We start from the raw sequence: 15,644 nt of genomic DNA, 5'->3' as shown, positions 1-15,644 counted from the left end.
GTATGAAGAAAACTGCATTTCAGAAAAACTCCTTTTCCATAATAATATTCATTGAAAAATTAATTTTATCCAGTTAGCAAATTGATCAAGTTGTAGATTTGTAATTGCATATCCAAGCTTGAAGTATATTTATAAGATTTTCTATTCTGGTTCAGAATTTCAACCCACTATGATAAAAACAAATATTAATTAATTTTCTTTGTACTACTTTTTCTCCTATTTTGTTAAAAATAATATTTTGTTGAAGAAAATTGATCACCACATGTACTGACACAACCAAACCAAGGTGCTTTAGCAACTTGAGATGACCCATCGAATGCAGTTATTTCTCTTGCATTACAACGTTCACTCTCTTAGTCAAGTTTACTGGTTACTTCTTTAGCATTCAATGGTTTAATGTTAGCCAATACAATTAAAAGGGGAATATGAAACAATGATGTTTGTTCATTTTATTTATAAAGTAAATAATTGTCCTTCTTGCCCTTAGATGTTAAATAGTTACTGCAATCCATATGCTTTTAAATAACTGACCATAATTCACAGAAAATAGGAGGCTATATGCACAATGCTGTAAAACAACTGTTTGCACAAAATTTCAATGCAAACGAAATACACAATTTGTGCTAAATAGAGGCCAGATTTATAAGCACCAAATGGACCTTAGAAAATAACTTTTTGGTAAACTATTTTCAATGCAGTAAATTATGACTATAGTGCAAATTACTGTGATGCCTTGTCAACCATACATTTGTAAATTACATCAGTGAAACTACTGTTCCTTTGGGAAAAGTCTTGCTTATCAGGCTGTGCCGTCCCAAAATAGTATTTAATATTTTAGCTTGAAATACAAAATATGGCATAATATTATTAGGGGTCTAGATATATTAAAATTATATAAAGTTATTGGTCAGGGTGTTTCTTCTTTCTGAACTATATTATTTAATACTTCATACTGCTGAGGGTTTTGGAATTCTTTCTGCTTTAAGCTATTGGACAGCTGACAAAGAACTGTACTCCTCTGAAACGCTCCCCACAGACAGAACCAGATTCCCAGAGCAGGAAATGACATGAAGAAATTTTCTTGTTCTTGACGTCATTTAAACATCCAAACAGTCCGGTAACATCTTCTTTGGAGGATTGCCAGGTTTCAAAGTCTGAGAACTCACAACACTTAATGCAGTCGGAAGTTGCTTCCCCACTAATGTTTACAACATGCACAACTATTAAAGGAAAGCCATTGTGGTCTTAAAATGCAGCTTGCTGTTAGAGACTTCAAGCACACCATGGAAGCTACAATGCATAGATTCCTCACTTTATATCCAGGGAGCCACAATTCCAGCTGAGATTCTGAACAAACGCCATTAATTCTAGTTTGATTGCATAAGGTACTGTACACTGATTATAGATGTTTTAAGAATGTTTTAAGTTGCATGTGCCAAGTAATATGTGGTTAACATTAATTTTGTTATGTAAGTTTACAAATCATAAAAGATCATAAATTTATTGTCATATATTTAAATACTTTACCCTATTCCAAAACTAAGGAAATGAAGCAGGACAGAGGTTTAGTGCAGAACTGGGGATCACACACAGTAGTATAATAGAGATTCTGATTTAGGATCAAGAAACCAGTACACAAGAGTGGTTTGAGTAGAGATAAAAAAACGATAACAGTCAAGAAATCACTTGTGAAAGCATTGTATAAGCTCCATAATAGTAATGACATGGCAGGATCAAGTATTAAACAATTGAGAGCTTGTCAGAAAAGAAAGGTGACAATCATGGGGAATGTTAATCTCCTTATAGACTGAAAAAAATCAAATTTGAACTAGAAGCAGGAATAGGCAATTCAGCCTCTCGAGCCTGATCCTTTAGTGTGCAAAGGTAGCCGAGCTGAGGAGTTCATAGAATGTTTTTTGGAATACTTTTTTAAAACATCATGTTCTGGAACCAACAAGAGATTAGGTCATACTAAAACTATATTTCACTGATTATGCTGAACCAAAAACAAGCTGATGTTTTTCAATGTTTACCCAATGTGTCGCAAACCACCACAGTAAAAACAATTTTCCATTACAGTCCAGGGGGACCCTGCTTTCTGACATGCTGGATTAGGTCTCTGCTCTGGAAGAGATAGTTTCTTAAGCCCCTCACAAACACTAATTCACATCCATATTTTGTGACAATTTTGACAACTAAACTCCAAATATGATATGAATATATTATAAACAGGTATAAATAAGTCAATGACAGAAGGTCTGGCTTTATTCCTTTTCTTATGCTTTGTAGTGGGTATATAAAACTACAGGTTTGGAATCACATGTAGGTGAGAACAAGCAAAAACAGTAGATTTCCTCCTTGAAAGGATGTTAATGAATATGATGGGTTTTAACAACAACTAATATTTTTGCAGTCACCACAAGACTAGTTTTAATTCCAAATTTTTATTATTTGAATTCAAATTTCAATGTGGTATAACTGGAACCTCGGTTTCCAGAGCAGGATTACGAGCACAATGACATGACAACTACGTCACCATCTCTTTTAGATTCCTTCCTGTGGCTGTGTCAAGTTTTATCGGATTATGCTCCAGTGAAATGCCATGAAATGTTTACCTAAAGTAAAAGATTCTGTTTCAGTGCAATTGTTATAACCATTAGGAGATGGTAAAGCAGGTGACAGTAAGATAACATCTTAGTAGCAGTTATCATGAGGAGTTTAACTTTAGATTTGTGGTAGAAAAGAGAATAAGTTCCATTTCAGAATTCAGTTTTACGAGGGGCAGCTCAGGAAACTGTTGCAGAGAAAAGAAAGGTTAAAATTGATTTGTGTTTGGAAATACAGTGGATAGCAAATGAAACATATCATTGGGGGAATAAGGGGAAAAAAGGTTGGTCCTTTTGTATAATTCTATGGACAGCACAATTTGATTGAGAAAGATATAAAAACTAGGCAACGTGGTTAAGAGGCTCATTAGGAAAACCAAATTTAAAATGAAGTTGGGATAGCAAACAGCACAAACAAGGATAGCAAGTGTGCAAGATAAATTAAAAACTGAAAGAACTGCAGATGCTGTAAATTAGAAATAAAAACAGAAGTTGCTGGAAAAGCTCAGCTGATCTGGCAGCATCTGTGATGAGAAATCAAAGTTAACATTTCAGGTCCGGTGACCTTTCCTCAGAAACATTAACTCTGATTTCTCTTCACAGATCCTACCAGACCATTTGAGCTTTTCCAGTAACTTTGGTTTCACTGTGTGCAAGATAAATTACTCTTTTTTTTTAGAAAAAACTAGAACAGTCTCCAAACATACAGGTTAATGGCTGATTTGAGAAGGAGAACACAGAAACTAATTAGAAGAAATTTCTGATAAGCTGATCACTGACAATTTAAGGAAAGATAATGGGCACAAGGCAGCAGAGGTCAACGAACTTTATACAAGGAACTTCACCCAACACAAATCAGTAATCATCTTGACATTACGTTTAAGGAATTAGAAATGAAAACCCTCAAAGATTGGAAAGCAGCAAGTATAACAATCAGGAGCTGGTGTTTATCTTTAATCTTTAAAAAGCACAGTGACAGCCCAGAAAAAAATGTGGCAGAGTCTAACATCTGTTATGGGTAAAGATTAGAAGGAATCTGAAAGAGGGTGATGAACATTTCTGTAAAAAAATGTCAGCATGAACTTGAAAGAGAGAAATCTTGCCTATTAAATGTACTGGTGTTCTTTGAAAAACTTTCAGACTTTGTCAATCTATATTCTGTGAAACGTAATATATGTTGATTGTGGCACAGCTTTTTAATAGTGTGACAAAGATCCTTATGAACATAAGAGTTAAGAGCAGGATTAGGTCATTTGACTCCATAATCCAGCTCATCATTTTATAAGATAATTGTTGATCAGAATCTAAACTTCAATGCACTTTCCTACTTATCCCTAATAACCTTTTTCCCTCATACTTACTATAAATCAATCTACCTCTGCATTAAAAATATTCAATGTCTCAGTTTCCAGCACATTTGAGGTAAAGCGTTCCAAAGATTCTCAACTCTCAGAGCAAAAATTCTCATCTGTGAAAAAATATCTCATATTTAAGCAGTGATCCCTAGCCCACATCCACACCGTCAACCCCCTTCTGGAACAGACACATTTCATCTCTTACTTTTCCAAACTCTTGTGGACATGAGTCTAGAAATTGCTGGAAAAGGCCTGGCAGCATCTGTGGCAAGAAATTAGAGTTGACGTTTCAGGTCAAGTTTTCTGAGGGTCACGGGACGTGAAATGTTATCAGTGATTTCTCTCAACAGATGCTGCCAGGCACTTTTCCAGCAATTTCTATTCTGTCTCTGATACATAGCATCAACAGTTCTTTTGGTTTTTAGATACAAGTCTAGCCTGTCAAACCTTTCCTCATAAAACAATCTACACCATTCCAGGTAGTAGTCTTCTCTGAACTGCTTCTATCACATTTACATCTTTACTTAAATAAGGACAGCAATAAAGTACAGATTTTTATGATTTGTGGTCAGTGTTCCGTCTAATTTTCTTGGTTGGTGCATGGGTCTGAGACTTGTGCACAGCACCGCCATTCAGAACTGGAAGTCAGTACCCCGATCAGCATGCCAATGCCAATCACTGTGCAACTTAGTGGAAACATTGCCTGCGTTCTCACCAGAGCAGTGTATATAACTGAAGCATAACCACACTACTTTTGTATTCAATTCCCCTTACAATAAATAATAAAATTCTGCTGGTTTTCTTGTTTACTTTTTGCATCCTAGCCTTTTGTGATTTATGTACGTGGATGCCTGGAAGAGTCAGGAGCAGGATTAGGTCATTTGACTCCATAATCCAGCTCCGTCATTTAATAAGATGATTGTTGATCCGATCCTAAACTTCAATGCACTTTCCCACTTACCCCAATAACCTTTAGCCCTCATACTTACTATAAATCAATCTACCTCTGCATCAAAAATATTCAATGTCGCAGTTTCCAACACATTTGAGGTAAAGATTCTCAACTCTCAGAGCAAAAAATTCTCATCTGTAAATTAATCTGTGAAAAAATATCTCATTTTTAAGCAGTGATTCCTAGCCCACATCCACACTGTCAAACCCCTTCTTGGACCTGACACATTTCATCTCTTACTTTTCCAAACTCTTACGGATAGGAGTCTAGAAATTTCTTGACTTGTGGTCAGTGTTCCATCTAATTTTCCTGTTGGTGCATGGGTCTGAGACCTGTGCACAGCATCGCCATTCAGAACTGGAAGTCAGTACCCTGATCAGCATGCCAATGCCAGTCACTGTGCAACTTAGTGGGAATGTTGCCTGTGGGTCACTCGCATCTCTTGCCATTGAGCGAAAATGCTTCTTTTTTTTTATTCTTCCTGTCTAAATAGGCAATTACATCATACTCCATTTGGTAGATCTGTTTGCATTCAATGAAGTTATCTGTAGTCCTTTGTAGCCTCCTTATATTCTCTTCACAATTTATTTTTCTACCCTAACCAAGGGACACCAAGTTTAAAGTAATTGTGAAAAGAATAAACAGTGATGTGGGAGCTTGTTTTATTAAATACAACAAATTGTTAGCATGTGAATACATTTGAAGTCTATGGTGAAGACAAGCTTAATTCTGGCTTTCAGAGAGAATGAGTAGGACCTGAAAGAAAAACAGGAAACATATTCAATGTGTTCACATGGTGAATTATGCACTTTCTGCTGATTCCCCTTGGGCTATTTGGACAGTCACATAGCTTTCCTCAGTGACGTCCTTGACAATGCTAAGCAGTTCATAGCTTTACCAGCCCTCAGAGAACTTGCTACAAATCTGCAAATATAACAAAACCTTTTCTCATTATGTCTGTAATTCTTTTCTTTATTGTCAATATGAAAAATTCTAATTTTGCAAGGGTGACGTGAGAAAAAAAATTAAAACAGCGAGTTCTTAGGGTTTCGAATGCGCTGCTGGGAAATGTGGTAGAGGCAGGTTCAAGAGGGGGATTGGATTTTTTTTGGATCCTTGTGGCACAAGCCTCCAGTCTGAAAAACAACCTTCCACCACCACACTCTGTCTTCTACCTTTGAGCCAGTTCTATACTCAAATGGCTAGTTCTCCCTGTATTCCGTGAGATCTAACCTTGCTAATGAGTCTCCCATGGGGAACCTTGTTGAACGCCTTACTCAAGTCCATATAGATCACATCTAACCCTCTGCCCTCATGAATTCTCTTTGTTACTTCCTCAAAAAACTCAATCAAGTTTGTGAGACATGATTTCCCACGCACAAAGTCATGTTGACTATCCCTAATCAGTCCTTGCCTTTCCAAATACATGTACATCCTATCCCTCAGGATTCTCTCCAACAACTTGCCCACCACTGAGGTCAGGCTCACTGGTCTCTAGTTCTCTGGCTTGTCCTTACCACCCTTCTTAAACAGTGGCACCACGTTAGCCAACCTCCAGTCTTCCGGCACCTCACCTGTGACTATCGATGATACAAATATCTCAGCAAGAGGCCCAGCAATCGCTTCTCTAGCTTCCCACAGAGTTCTAGGGTACACCTGATCAGGTCTTGGGGATTTATCCACCTTTACCCATTTTAAGATATCCAGCACTTCCTCCTCTGTCATATGGTCATTCTGCAAGATGTCACCATCTATTTCCCTGCAGTCTATATCTTCCATATCCTTTTCCACAGTAAATACTGATGCAAAATACTTATTTAGTATCTCCTCCATTTTCTGCGGCTCCACACAAAGGCCACCTTGCTAATCTTTGAGGGGCCCTATTCTCTCCCTAGTTCCCCTTTTGCCCTTAATATATTTGTAAAAACTCTTTGGATTCTCCTTAATTCTATTTTCCAAACCTATCTCGTATCCCCTTTTTGCCTTCCTGATTTCCCTCTTAAGTATGCTTCTACTTCCTTTATACTCTAAGGATTCACTCGATCCATCCTGTCTATACCTTACATATGCTTCCTTCTTTTTCTTAACCAAACCCTCAATTCCTTTAGTCATCCAGCATTCCCTATACTTACAAGCCTTTCCTTTCACCCTAACAGGAATATACTTCCTCTGGATTCTTGTTATCTCATTTCTGAAGGCTTCCCATTTTTCCAGCTGCTCCCAAACAGCTTTTGAAAGTTCTTGCCTAATATCGTCAAAATTGACAACTTCAACTTTTAGATTTGGTCTCTCCTTTTCCATCATTATTTTAAATCTAATAGAATTATAGTCACTGGCCCAAAGTGCTCCCCCACTGACACCTCAGTCACCTTTCCTATTTCCCAAGAGTAGGTCAAGTTTTGCACATTCTCTATTAGGAACATCCACATACTGAATCAGAAAATTTTCTTTCACACTTAAACTCCTCTCCATCTAAACCCTGAACACTATGGAAGTCCCAATCTATGTTTGGAAAGTTAAAATCCCCTACCATAACCACCCTATTATTCTTACAGATAGCTGAGATCTCTACAAGTTTGTTTTTCAATTTCCCTCTGACTATTAGGAGGTCTATAATACAACCCCAATAAGATAATCATCCCGTTCTTATTTCTCAGTTTCACCCAAATAACTTCCCTGGATGTATTTACGGGAATATCCTCCCTCAGCACAGGTGTAATGCTATCCCTTATCAAAAATGCCACCTCCCCTCCTCACTTGCCTCCCTTTCTATCCTTCCTGTAGCATTTGTATCCTGGAACATTAAGCTGCCAGTCCTGCCCATCCCTGAGCCATGTTTCTGTAATTGCTATGATTTATAATTGGCAAATTGAAAACATGGAATTGTAATTAGACAGATTAGGTCCATTGATGAACAGGGAACAGAATGTTTGTTGCCACCAGCTTTTATTTGAAAACAAGCTGGCATACTAATGACTGTGATGGACATATGTTATTCAGATTCTGCTATACTTAAAACTTCTTAAACAGTACCTATTTCTTGTTTCATAAGGAAGATTAGCAATAAGCTAATTAGCAATGAGTCTTTTGTCTTCTTTCCCCAGCAAGTCAGTCTTGGGTATTGAGTCGAGGTCTCTTGCAGAAAATCTGTATTGGCCCTTTTCCAACTATTACTGTCTGCAAACTTACCAGTTATTGCAAGGTTGGCTGAGGAATAAGGAGCTTTCCAAACTAATGTTACATAATCCCAAATGTTTGTTGTGATTTTCCCACATTTATGACATAGTATCTTGATATGACATCATTATTATGTACGTCTCTCATGGACTATGACAAACTCTACAACGTACACAGTTTTGAAGCATTAGTCATAGTATCAGCCACAAGTATAAATCACCAACTTAAAAGATCATTTTTTTTAAAAAATGCCTCATGGATTAAACTTCAAGAGACACAATCAGCTGAGTTCATTAGAAAAGTGGCCAAAATTCAGCAAAGTCAACAGATCGAAAGGATACACAAACTCTACAGAAGACAAATTAAAAACAAAAGCTGCTTTCAAAATATAAAATAAATACATAGTAGGATGTTGAACTCAATCTTTTTTTAAAATCAATCCATGGTACATGGACAATGTAATTCAGCCTTTATTACCCACTCCTATGACCTGCATTGGTTATTTATTTTCCTAAGTTTCACTTCATTTAAATAATATATTTCAAACTAACGTACACAACTGTGTAACGTTCTTTAGAAAAGCACATGAACATTTGAAAGCAAGTATCGTTTGTGGAATTTACCCAAACTTCTGATAGTTAGGACATTAGCTTTTTTCCCATGAAAAAACAAATACCACAAGATAATACAGGGCAAATCAAGCAATTTGTGCTAATTCGATCCCAGCTAATGTACTCAATGGACAAGTCAGATTCCAGGTTAAAACTTGGTATGATTAACTTCACCTTTGGGTTTTAAAATACATACATAAGAGTCTGCCTATGTACTTTCAACACAAAGAATTGAAAAAAGATGCAAACTGTATGACACTAGATGAAAGCGTTGGACAGGAATCATTAAAAACATGAGAAAATGATTCACATCATTCTATTCCTTTTATCCGAGCAATTTTCTTACAAACTCCAAACCCAAACAAAGGTTTACAACTATGTCCACACTAAAGGTATCTTGTTCATGTTTGCACAGATGCAGCCAGTTTCCTTCTGGTGAATTTCTGCACATTCATTGGATTTCTTTTACTTCAGTTGGTACTGTTTCCTGTGACATCTCAAATAAATTGCAAACTAACCCCCTGCTACATAAACTTCAAAGGAAACATGAGCTCTGTAAACTTAGTTCCCAGTGGTCTTGCTAGATTTCTTACAGAGTTTAAAATTCCTATCTCTAATCTCTGGACTAAATATACAGACTGAATCACTGATTTCCTTCTGGATTTTTCTGTGTCTCTATGTGTCCCTGAATCCCTGTTGCTAGGTAAGAACAGTTTTATTTTACCCGCAGCAAACTACTAATCCACATCTCTTCACTTCAAGGGTTTTCAAAGATCATTAAAAACATAATGTTAAAAAAAAGTTTTAAAACATGTAAAAAAGCTCACATTAAAAAAAAACTTTAAATATGAAACTAAAACCATGTTTCCTCCTTGGTATAGCAAAACAGGTTTTACATTTAAAGCTAGAAGAATGAATACACACATAAAGACCAACTTCTAGCCCATATTCAAACTGTTTTACCAAGGGTCGAGAGCATTCCTTTACAGAGAGAGAAATCTTGCTGCTGGCATACTTTCAATAAATTGTTTACTGTAGTTTAAAACTATGCCTGTGTTTCACATGGCACTGAGTATTATTTACAGACTGTTACTATTTTATTGCAGCAGCACAAATTATGGACATGACTACCTGCTATATAGTTTAAATTTGCTACATTGACACCTGTACCAAAGAGATCAGAGTGTAGCAATTAATACCAGGACCAATTCTATGAGAAAGAGAAAGGAGGTGAGGTAACAGGTTACATGAGACAGATGATAAGAACATAAGAACTCGGAGTAGGCGTAGGTCGTCGGGCCCATCTAGCCTGATAAGCCACTCAATAAGATCATGGCTAATCTTTTCATGGACTCAGCTCCACTTACCCGCATTTTCACCATATCCCTTAATTCCTTTATTTTTCAAAGAAGTCTCTACCTTAGTTTTAAAAGTGATTACTGAAATACCGCCAGCTACTTGAAAGCACATATAACTAATGTCTCTCACCTTTAATGCATTTTAACACTGATTCCTGACTTTGAACTATACACAATCCTCCATCTGTGACCTAACCAATATCAACCAATTACATAACTTCACTTTTGTATTCAATGCTCTAATGAAAAAAAACATTTTCACTTTATAAATAATATTTAGCTTTACTGACCTTAACTGTCATCTTTCACCAACATTTATATATCATACTTTATAAATTTCCTTTTGAAAGGCACATCACCTTGTGCTCTAACTTCTCTAATAAATACATTTTAAAAATATACACATTGTAGAGCTACACATTTGCTGAAACTATGGTGCAGAAGAAAGTGCAAAATGTTTCAGATGGATTAAAAAAAACTCACTTTCTGATGCAAAAAATATGCACAAGAACTTCATACTTACAACTTCAACGTAACTTCTATCACAAAATATTCATTATTTGAGTTATATAAAGAGCATGGGACATAAATCAGCTGTGGTTCCCCTCACAGACCCAAAGGGACTATTCTTCTAACTGTTTCAAATATAATGAAAGTGACACTTGGCTTGATTTTGTTATAAGTTACTGGAGGCAGCAAAAGTTCTTTTATCCACATTATGGAGATCAATGCTATTGTATTCCCCACGAGTTGGCTCAGTATCTGAATAGATGGACTAACTTGCCATTTCAGAGCATAGATGTAGCTCATCTTTCAAGTGGTGCAATCTGCACTGTTAATTATATATATGTTTATGTCAAATTGGGTAAAATAATAGCATACCAAATGTCCTAAAGACAAAGCTAAGCCAGACTGGAAAGTTACAGACTGTCCATCTTGATCTTTGATCTGCATTTGACAGGTTTCCCTGTAAAATATTACACATCCCACCACAGTCAGTTGATGACTTATCAAGACTTTAAGTAATTGTGTAAGCCTCCATATTGTGAAAAGTATGACTATGACTATTACATCCAGCAAAAGACAATCTTCCTAATTATAATCTGTGTGGTTACATCACTTTTTTGGAGAAACTATACAAAACACAGCAATACAGGTTGTTCTGGTATATTGCGTATTTCGTTAACACGAATTGGTTTTAATGCTTTTGACAAATTGGGGATGTTGTTTGGATAACGCAACCTTTCTACTGAGTAGGCATAGTGATTTTCTATAGTGATCTTCCACAGCATGATTTTCTCCAGCAATTTCCCATAGCATTATTTCTAATGTGCAAGGCTGCAGAGGAATGCAACTGTTGCGCTATAGCAAAACAACCTGTACCCCAATTCAAGAGAAAAGCTCAACTTATGCCGTGATAGCTACGTATGTGATTGCACATGTGGTAATAAGGTCCATGTTTGTGCAGGTTAATTAGCCTTGGAAATCAATCTATTACCCAAATTACGAACTCTGCAGGCTGAAATCCATTTAGAAACACTTTCAAGTTTCTTGCCATTACTACTTTTTGTCCAACAGTAAGCATGGGTATTTAAAGATTTAATGTCCTGGCCAACCAAGGACCTACAGAATACCTGTACCTTTGTGGTGAAAATAATGCTTATTAAGCTGCCCAACATTCAACGTGTTTCCTTCACCTAAGTTACCTGATGCTGTATGACAAACTAGATGGACATGAACTCATTTAAGAAACTTGCTCCAGACTAGTATGACATTTTGTCTGTCTTTTATCCCTAATCATTATTGATGATTTGTCTTAAGCTATGGAAGTAACTCTTCAATAGAAGTCTAACACAGCCATCTGCAGAATAAAAATCCTTCTACTAGCATCCAACAAAACCTACTGACTAAAGTTCAAACCAAAAGTATCTGTACAAAACATAATGTAAACCCATTGCTTTTATTCAGAAATTACAGTAATTTGTAAAATAAAATAAAATTGTTTGCATTTTACATTCTTAAAATGTTTCCTGCTTACACAGGTGAAAAAATGTCTGCAAGGACACAAAATTCAAGGATCTGTGGACACAGCACTTGTGCTGATGGAAAGATAATTTACTATAGCAGACCATAGCTAGCAATATGAAGGATCGACTTCAAGAACTTAGACAACGGGCAAAAGAGGCTGAACTTAAGACAGGCAATGAAGGCGAAGAAAGCAAGCAAACCGAAGACAGTATTTACTTTAAACAACAGGCCATTATTTTTGAAAAAGAGCCAGTCATGGAGAATTTCTTATTGGGTGCACAGAAAATTCAAGATGAAATCAATGAACTAAATAATGATGTAAAGAAACTGAGTCAACAGAGTACCACCATGGCTTCCACACGTCGGTTCAGCATTATTAAAAAGGACAGTTCCAACCTCGTTAAAGAAATCAAACTCCAAGCTGAGTCCATTCACAAACATTTAGATACATTATCAAAGGATGCACAGCAATCAGAGGCTGAGGCTGGAGAAGATGCAATCATCTCAAGAATGAAGAGGACACAATATTTAATGCTGTTGAAGCAATATCAAACAGGCATGTCAGACTTCAATACTGTTCTAAATACAAAGCAAGAAAATTGCAAGAAATTCATTCAGCGCCAGCTTGAAGTTGTTGGAAAGGAAGTATCAGAAGAGGAGCTAAACAACATGGTGGAGCATGACAAATGGTATGTTTTCAATGAGAACTTCCTCAGTAACGTCAAAATTACTAAAGGTCATCTGTCTGAAATTGAGACTCGCCACAAGGAATTAATCAACCTTGAAAATCAAATCAAAGAGCTACAAGATCTTTTTGTGCAGATTTCGGTTTTGGTGCATGAGCAAGGGGACTTCCTGAACAATATTGAAAGGGCAGTGTTGAACACAAAAGAATACACAGAAAAAGGCAAGGATGATATCAAGCTAGCAGTAAAATTAACAAAGAAAAATCTATGCAGGAAGTTGTGCTGTTGGTGTTTCCCTTGTTGTGCATAATATTTTATAATTAGATGTTATGTATGGGAACAGTGTGACTTTAAGCAATAACTGCCAAATATTTATCACTAAAAAATTAGGTTTCACTTACAAACACATCAGGTTTTGGAATACTGTGGCTGGACTGCAAAACCTGTCACTCTAAGAAATAAATTAAGTTAAAGCAGTCTTTCCCAAACATTTGCCAAAACTGCCACCCAATTTTCATGTTTAAAATTGCTGTAACCCTGAAGTCAGTTTGGGGAGGGGGGGGAGGTGAAGTTAAAGAAGAGCTGGGTAACTACAGAGCAATGAATTTTTTCATAACCATTTTGCAAGCAATGATGGACTTCCAAGAACGTTTTTTTTAGGAAGGGCCATTCAAATCATGGATATTAGTAAGCACAGACAAAGAGATAGCAAAGCGTCTTGGAACAACTCTCAGGGCTGTCCCAAACGGTCTCCACTCCAGGGCTGCCAGTACTGCCTTGGAGCTCACTGTTTGGGAACTATTGGTCTAATGGGTCTATTTTCCTAATTATAGAAGCGAAAAAATAATACTGCAGTTACTTGTTACCTACCAGGAAACAAACATTAGCTTACAAATAAACTCAATTAGCAAAGATATTGATTAAACAGGAATTGTAGTGCAACTACAAATCTCAATCTGTTATTTTAACTGACCTAAAAATATGACGGCTAACCTGAAACACTTCTTTTAATTGTTTTATATATTTGCCAAAAAAAAGTCCTACTGCTTAATTCAGGTACCTCTGAAATACTTGAACATGAAGATTTAGCTTTTAAGATTTGCTTTATGCAGAACTCATTGCATTGTGAATATGTGCATCATGCACAGGAAACACATCACATAGTTGACAGACTGAAATTATCTTCCAAATAAGTTAGGTAGGGAATAACTTAATACAGATACAGTTTTGCAGGGCTTTTTTGGTCCTTCAATTTTAATGTAAACATTATGGTATAAGAAAATATTACTCACTGCATACGGTTTCATATTGAATAATTAGAGCAGAATCATCAAATCATAGAATCCCTACAGCATGGATTCAGCCCATTGAATCCACACCGAGCCTACAAAGTGCATCTCACCCAGACTCTCACCCCTACCCTATCCTTGTAACCTGCATTTCCCATGGCTAATGCACCAAGCCTGCACCTCCCTGGACACTGTGGACTATTTAGCATAGTCATTTCACCTAATCTGCACATAGGTTCAGAGTCATATAGTCATAGAGCATAAAAGCAGACCCCTCAGTCCAACTAGTCCATGCTCAATATAATCCCAAACTCGATTAGTCCCACCTGCCTGATCCTCATCTTATCCAAATGTCGTTTAAACATTGTAATTGTACCCACATCAACCACTTCCTCAGGAACCACCCACTATGTAAAGAAAATAGTCTCTCATGTCTTTTCAAAATCTCTCTAACCTTAAAAATGTCCCCCTAGTGATTTTTGGAGTGTGGGAGAAAACCTGAGCACGTGGAAGAAACCAGTGCACACACAGCGAGAACATGTAAACTCCACACACAGTTGCCGAAGGGCGGAACCAAATCTGGGTCTCTGGCACTGTGCCTTTCTTGTTGTCAAGCATTTCAACATATCCATCAATAAGTGTCTAAAAATACTGGACCAATTCTTGCTAGACTTTGATAACTTGAGGCACAGACTGGAAGTTCAACTGCTTTTTGTACTTTGCAATTCAAAAAATATTTATGTCATCATTTTCCAGAAGTGTGAACTGATCATGAGAGCAACACAACATCATTTCAGTGAAAGGCTGAAACAACAGTGTATCTTCTTAACCAGCAAGATTTAGGAATTAAGAAACAATACAGAAAAATAGATTAGGAGAGAGGAAAAGAGACAAAAACAAATAATTTTCAAATTCTGACAACAACTGATTACACGTTGAAATGAAAATGGTTTTAATTGTTTCTGGACCAGGAAAGTTAATTTGCATTGTATTAATAATAATCATTTTGTTTAAAAAAAACAGTACTGACGCTGAGAGTTTCTACTCCTAACTTTCTGTTGCAAGCCTAATGGGCAACTGATGTACAAATCCATTAATTACTTAAAAATAACAGGATGCTCAAACAAATCAATCAACAAATTCTGTAAATTTGGATCTCATCAACTCTTCTTAAATCCATGAATTTGCTGGCCATTTTACACATTAACAGCACGTGCCATTGTTAATCTTAATAGTATTCAATCCTATACTAAGGGAAGTAAAGAAAGGTCAGAAGAAAGAAGATTTTATTGGACTGTCATTTCAGCTATTTTGTAATCTCTGAGGAGGTCTTAAGATACCAAGTAGAATTGTATCATTCTATCAGTACTTGAAAATTGTCTGTTAAACTACATACAAAAAAATTTTCAATTCCTCCCCAGATACCCAATTGCAGTATGGTTCCATTGGTGTAGGGCACTCTCTGGTACCTACCCAAGTGGCCATTATTCATGTTTGAGGCTTCACTTTACTATTTCCATTTTGTCATGCGAGCTGTCACTCATCTCTTCTATCTTGAAATTCCCTACACAGAGATAGTATA

The 15,644-nt window shown here is 36.5% G+C and overlaps 2 protein-coding genes across 7 annotated transcripts in view; one reads left to right on the top strand and one right to left on the bottom strand.

Annotated features, from left to right (window-relative positions):
- arl13b (ADP-ribosylation factor-like 13b) overlaps window positions 1-15,644 on the bottom strand; it is a 107,041-nt gene that overhangs the window by 35,385 nt on the left and 56,012 nt on the right. The gene's annotated exons all lie outside the window — the stretch shown is intronic.
- stx19 (syntaxin 19) lies at window positions 1,193-15,351 on the top strand. Its single transcript, XM_072585073.1, has 2 exons — window positions 1,193-1,385; window positions 12,102-15,351. The coding sequence occupies exon 2, from the start codon at window positions 12,202-12,204 to the stop codon at window positions 13,081-13,083; it is 882 nt and encodes a 293-aa protein (XP_072441174.1). The 5' UTR covers window positions 1,193-1,385; window positions 12,102-12,201; the 3' UTR covers window positions 13,084-15,351.

Source organism: Chiloscyllium punctatum, chromosome 15 (genome assembly GCF_047496795.1).
Source record: "Chiloscyllium punctatum isolate Juve2018m chromosome 15, sChiPun1.3, whole genome shotgun sequence".
In the NCBI taxonomy this organism is placed as follows: domain Eukaryota; kingdom Metazoa; phylum Chordata; class Chondrichthyes; order Orectolobiformes; family Hemiscylliidae; genus Chiloscyllium; species Chiloscyllium punctatum.
This window is presented reverse-complemented; position numbering and strand designations above follow the sequence as displayed.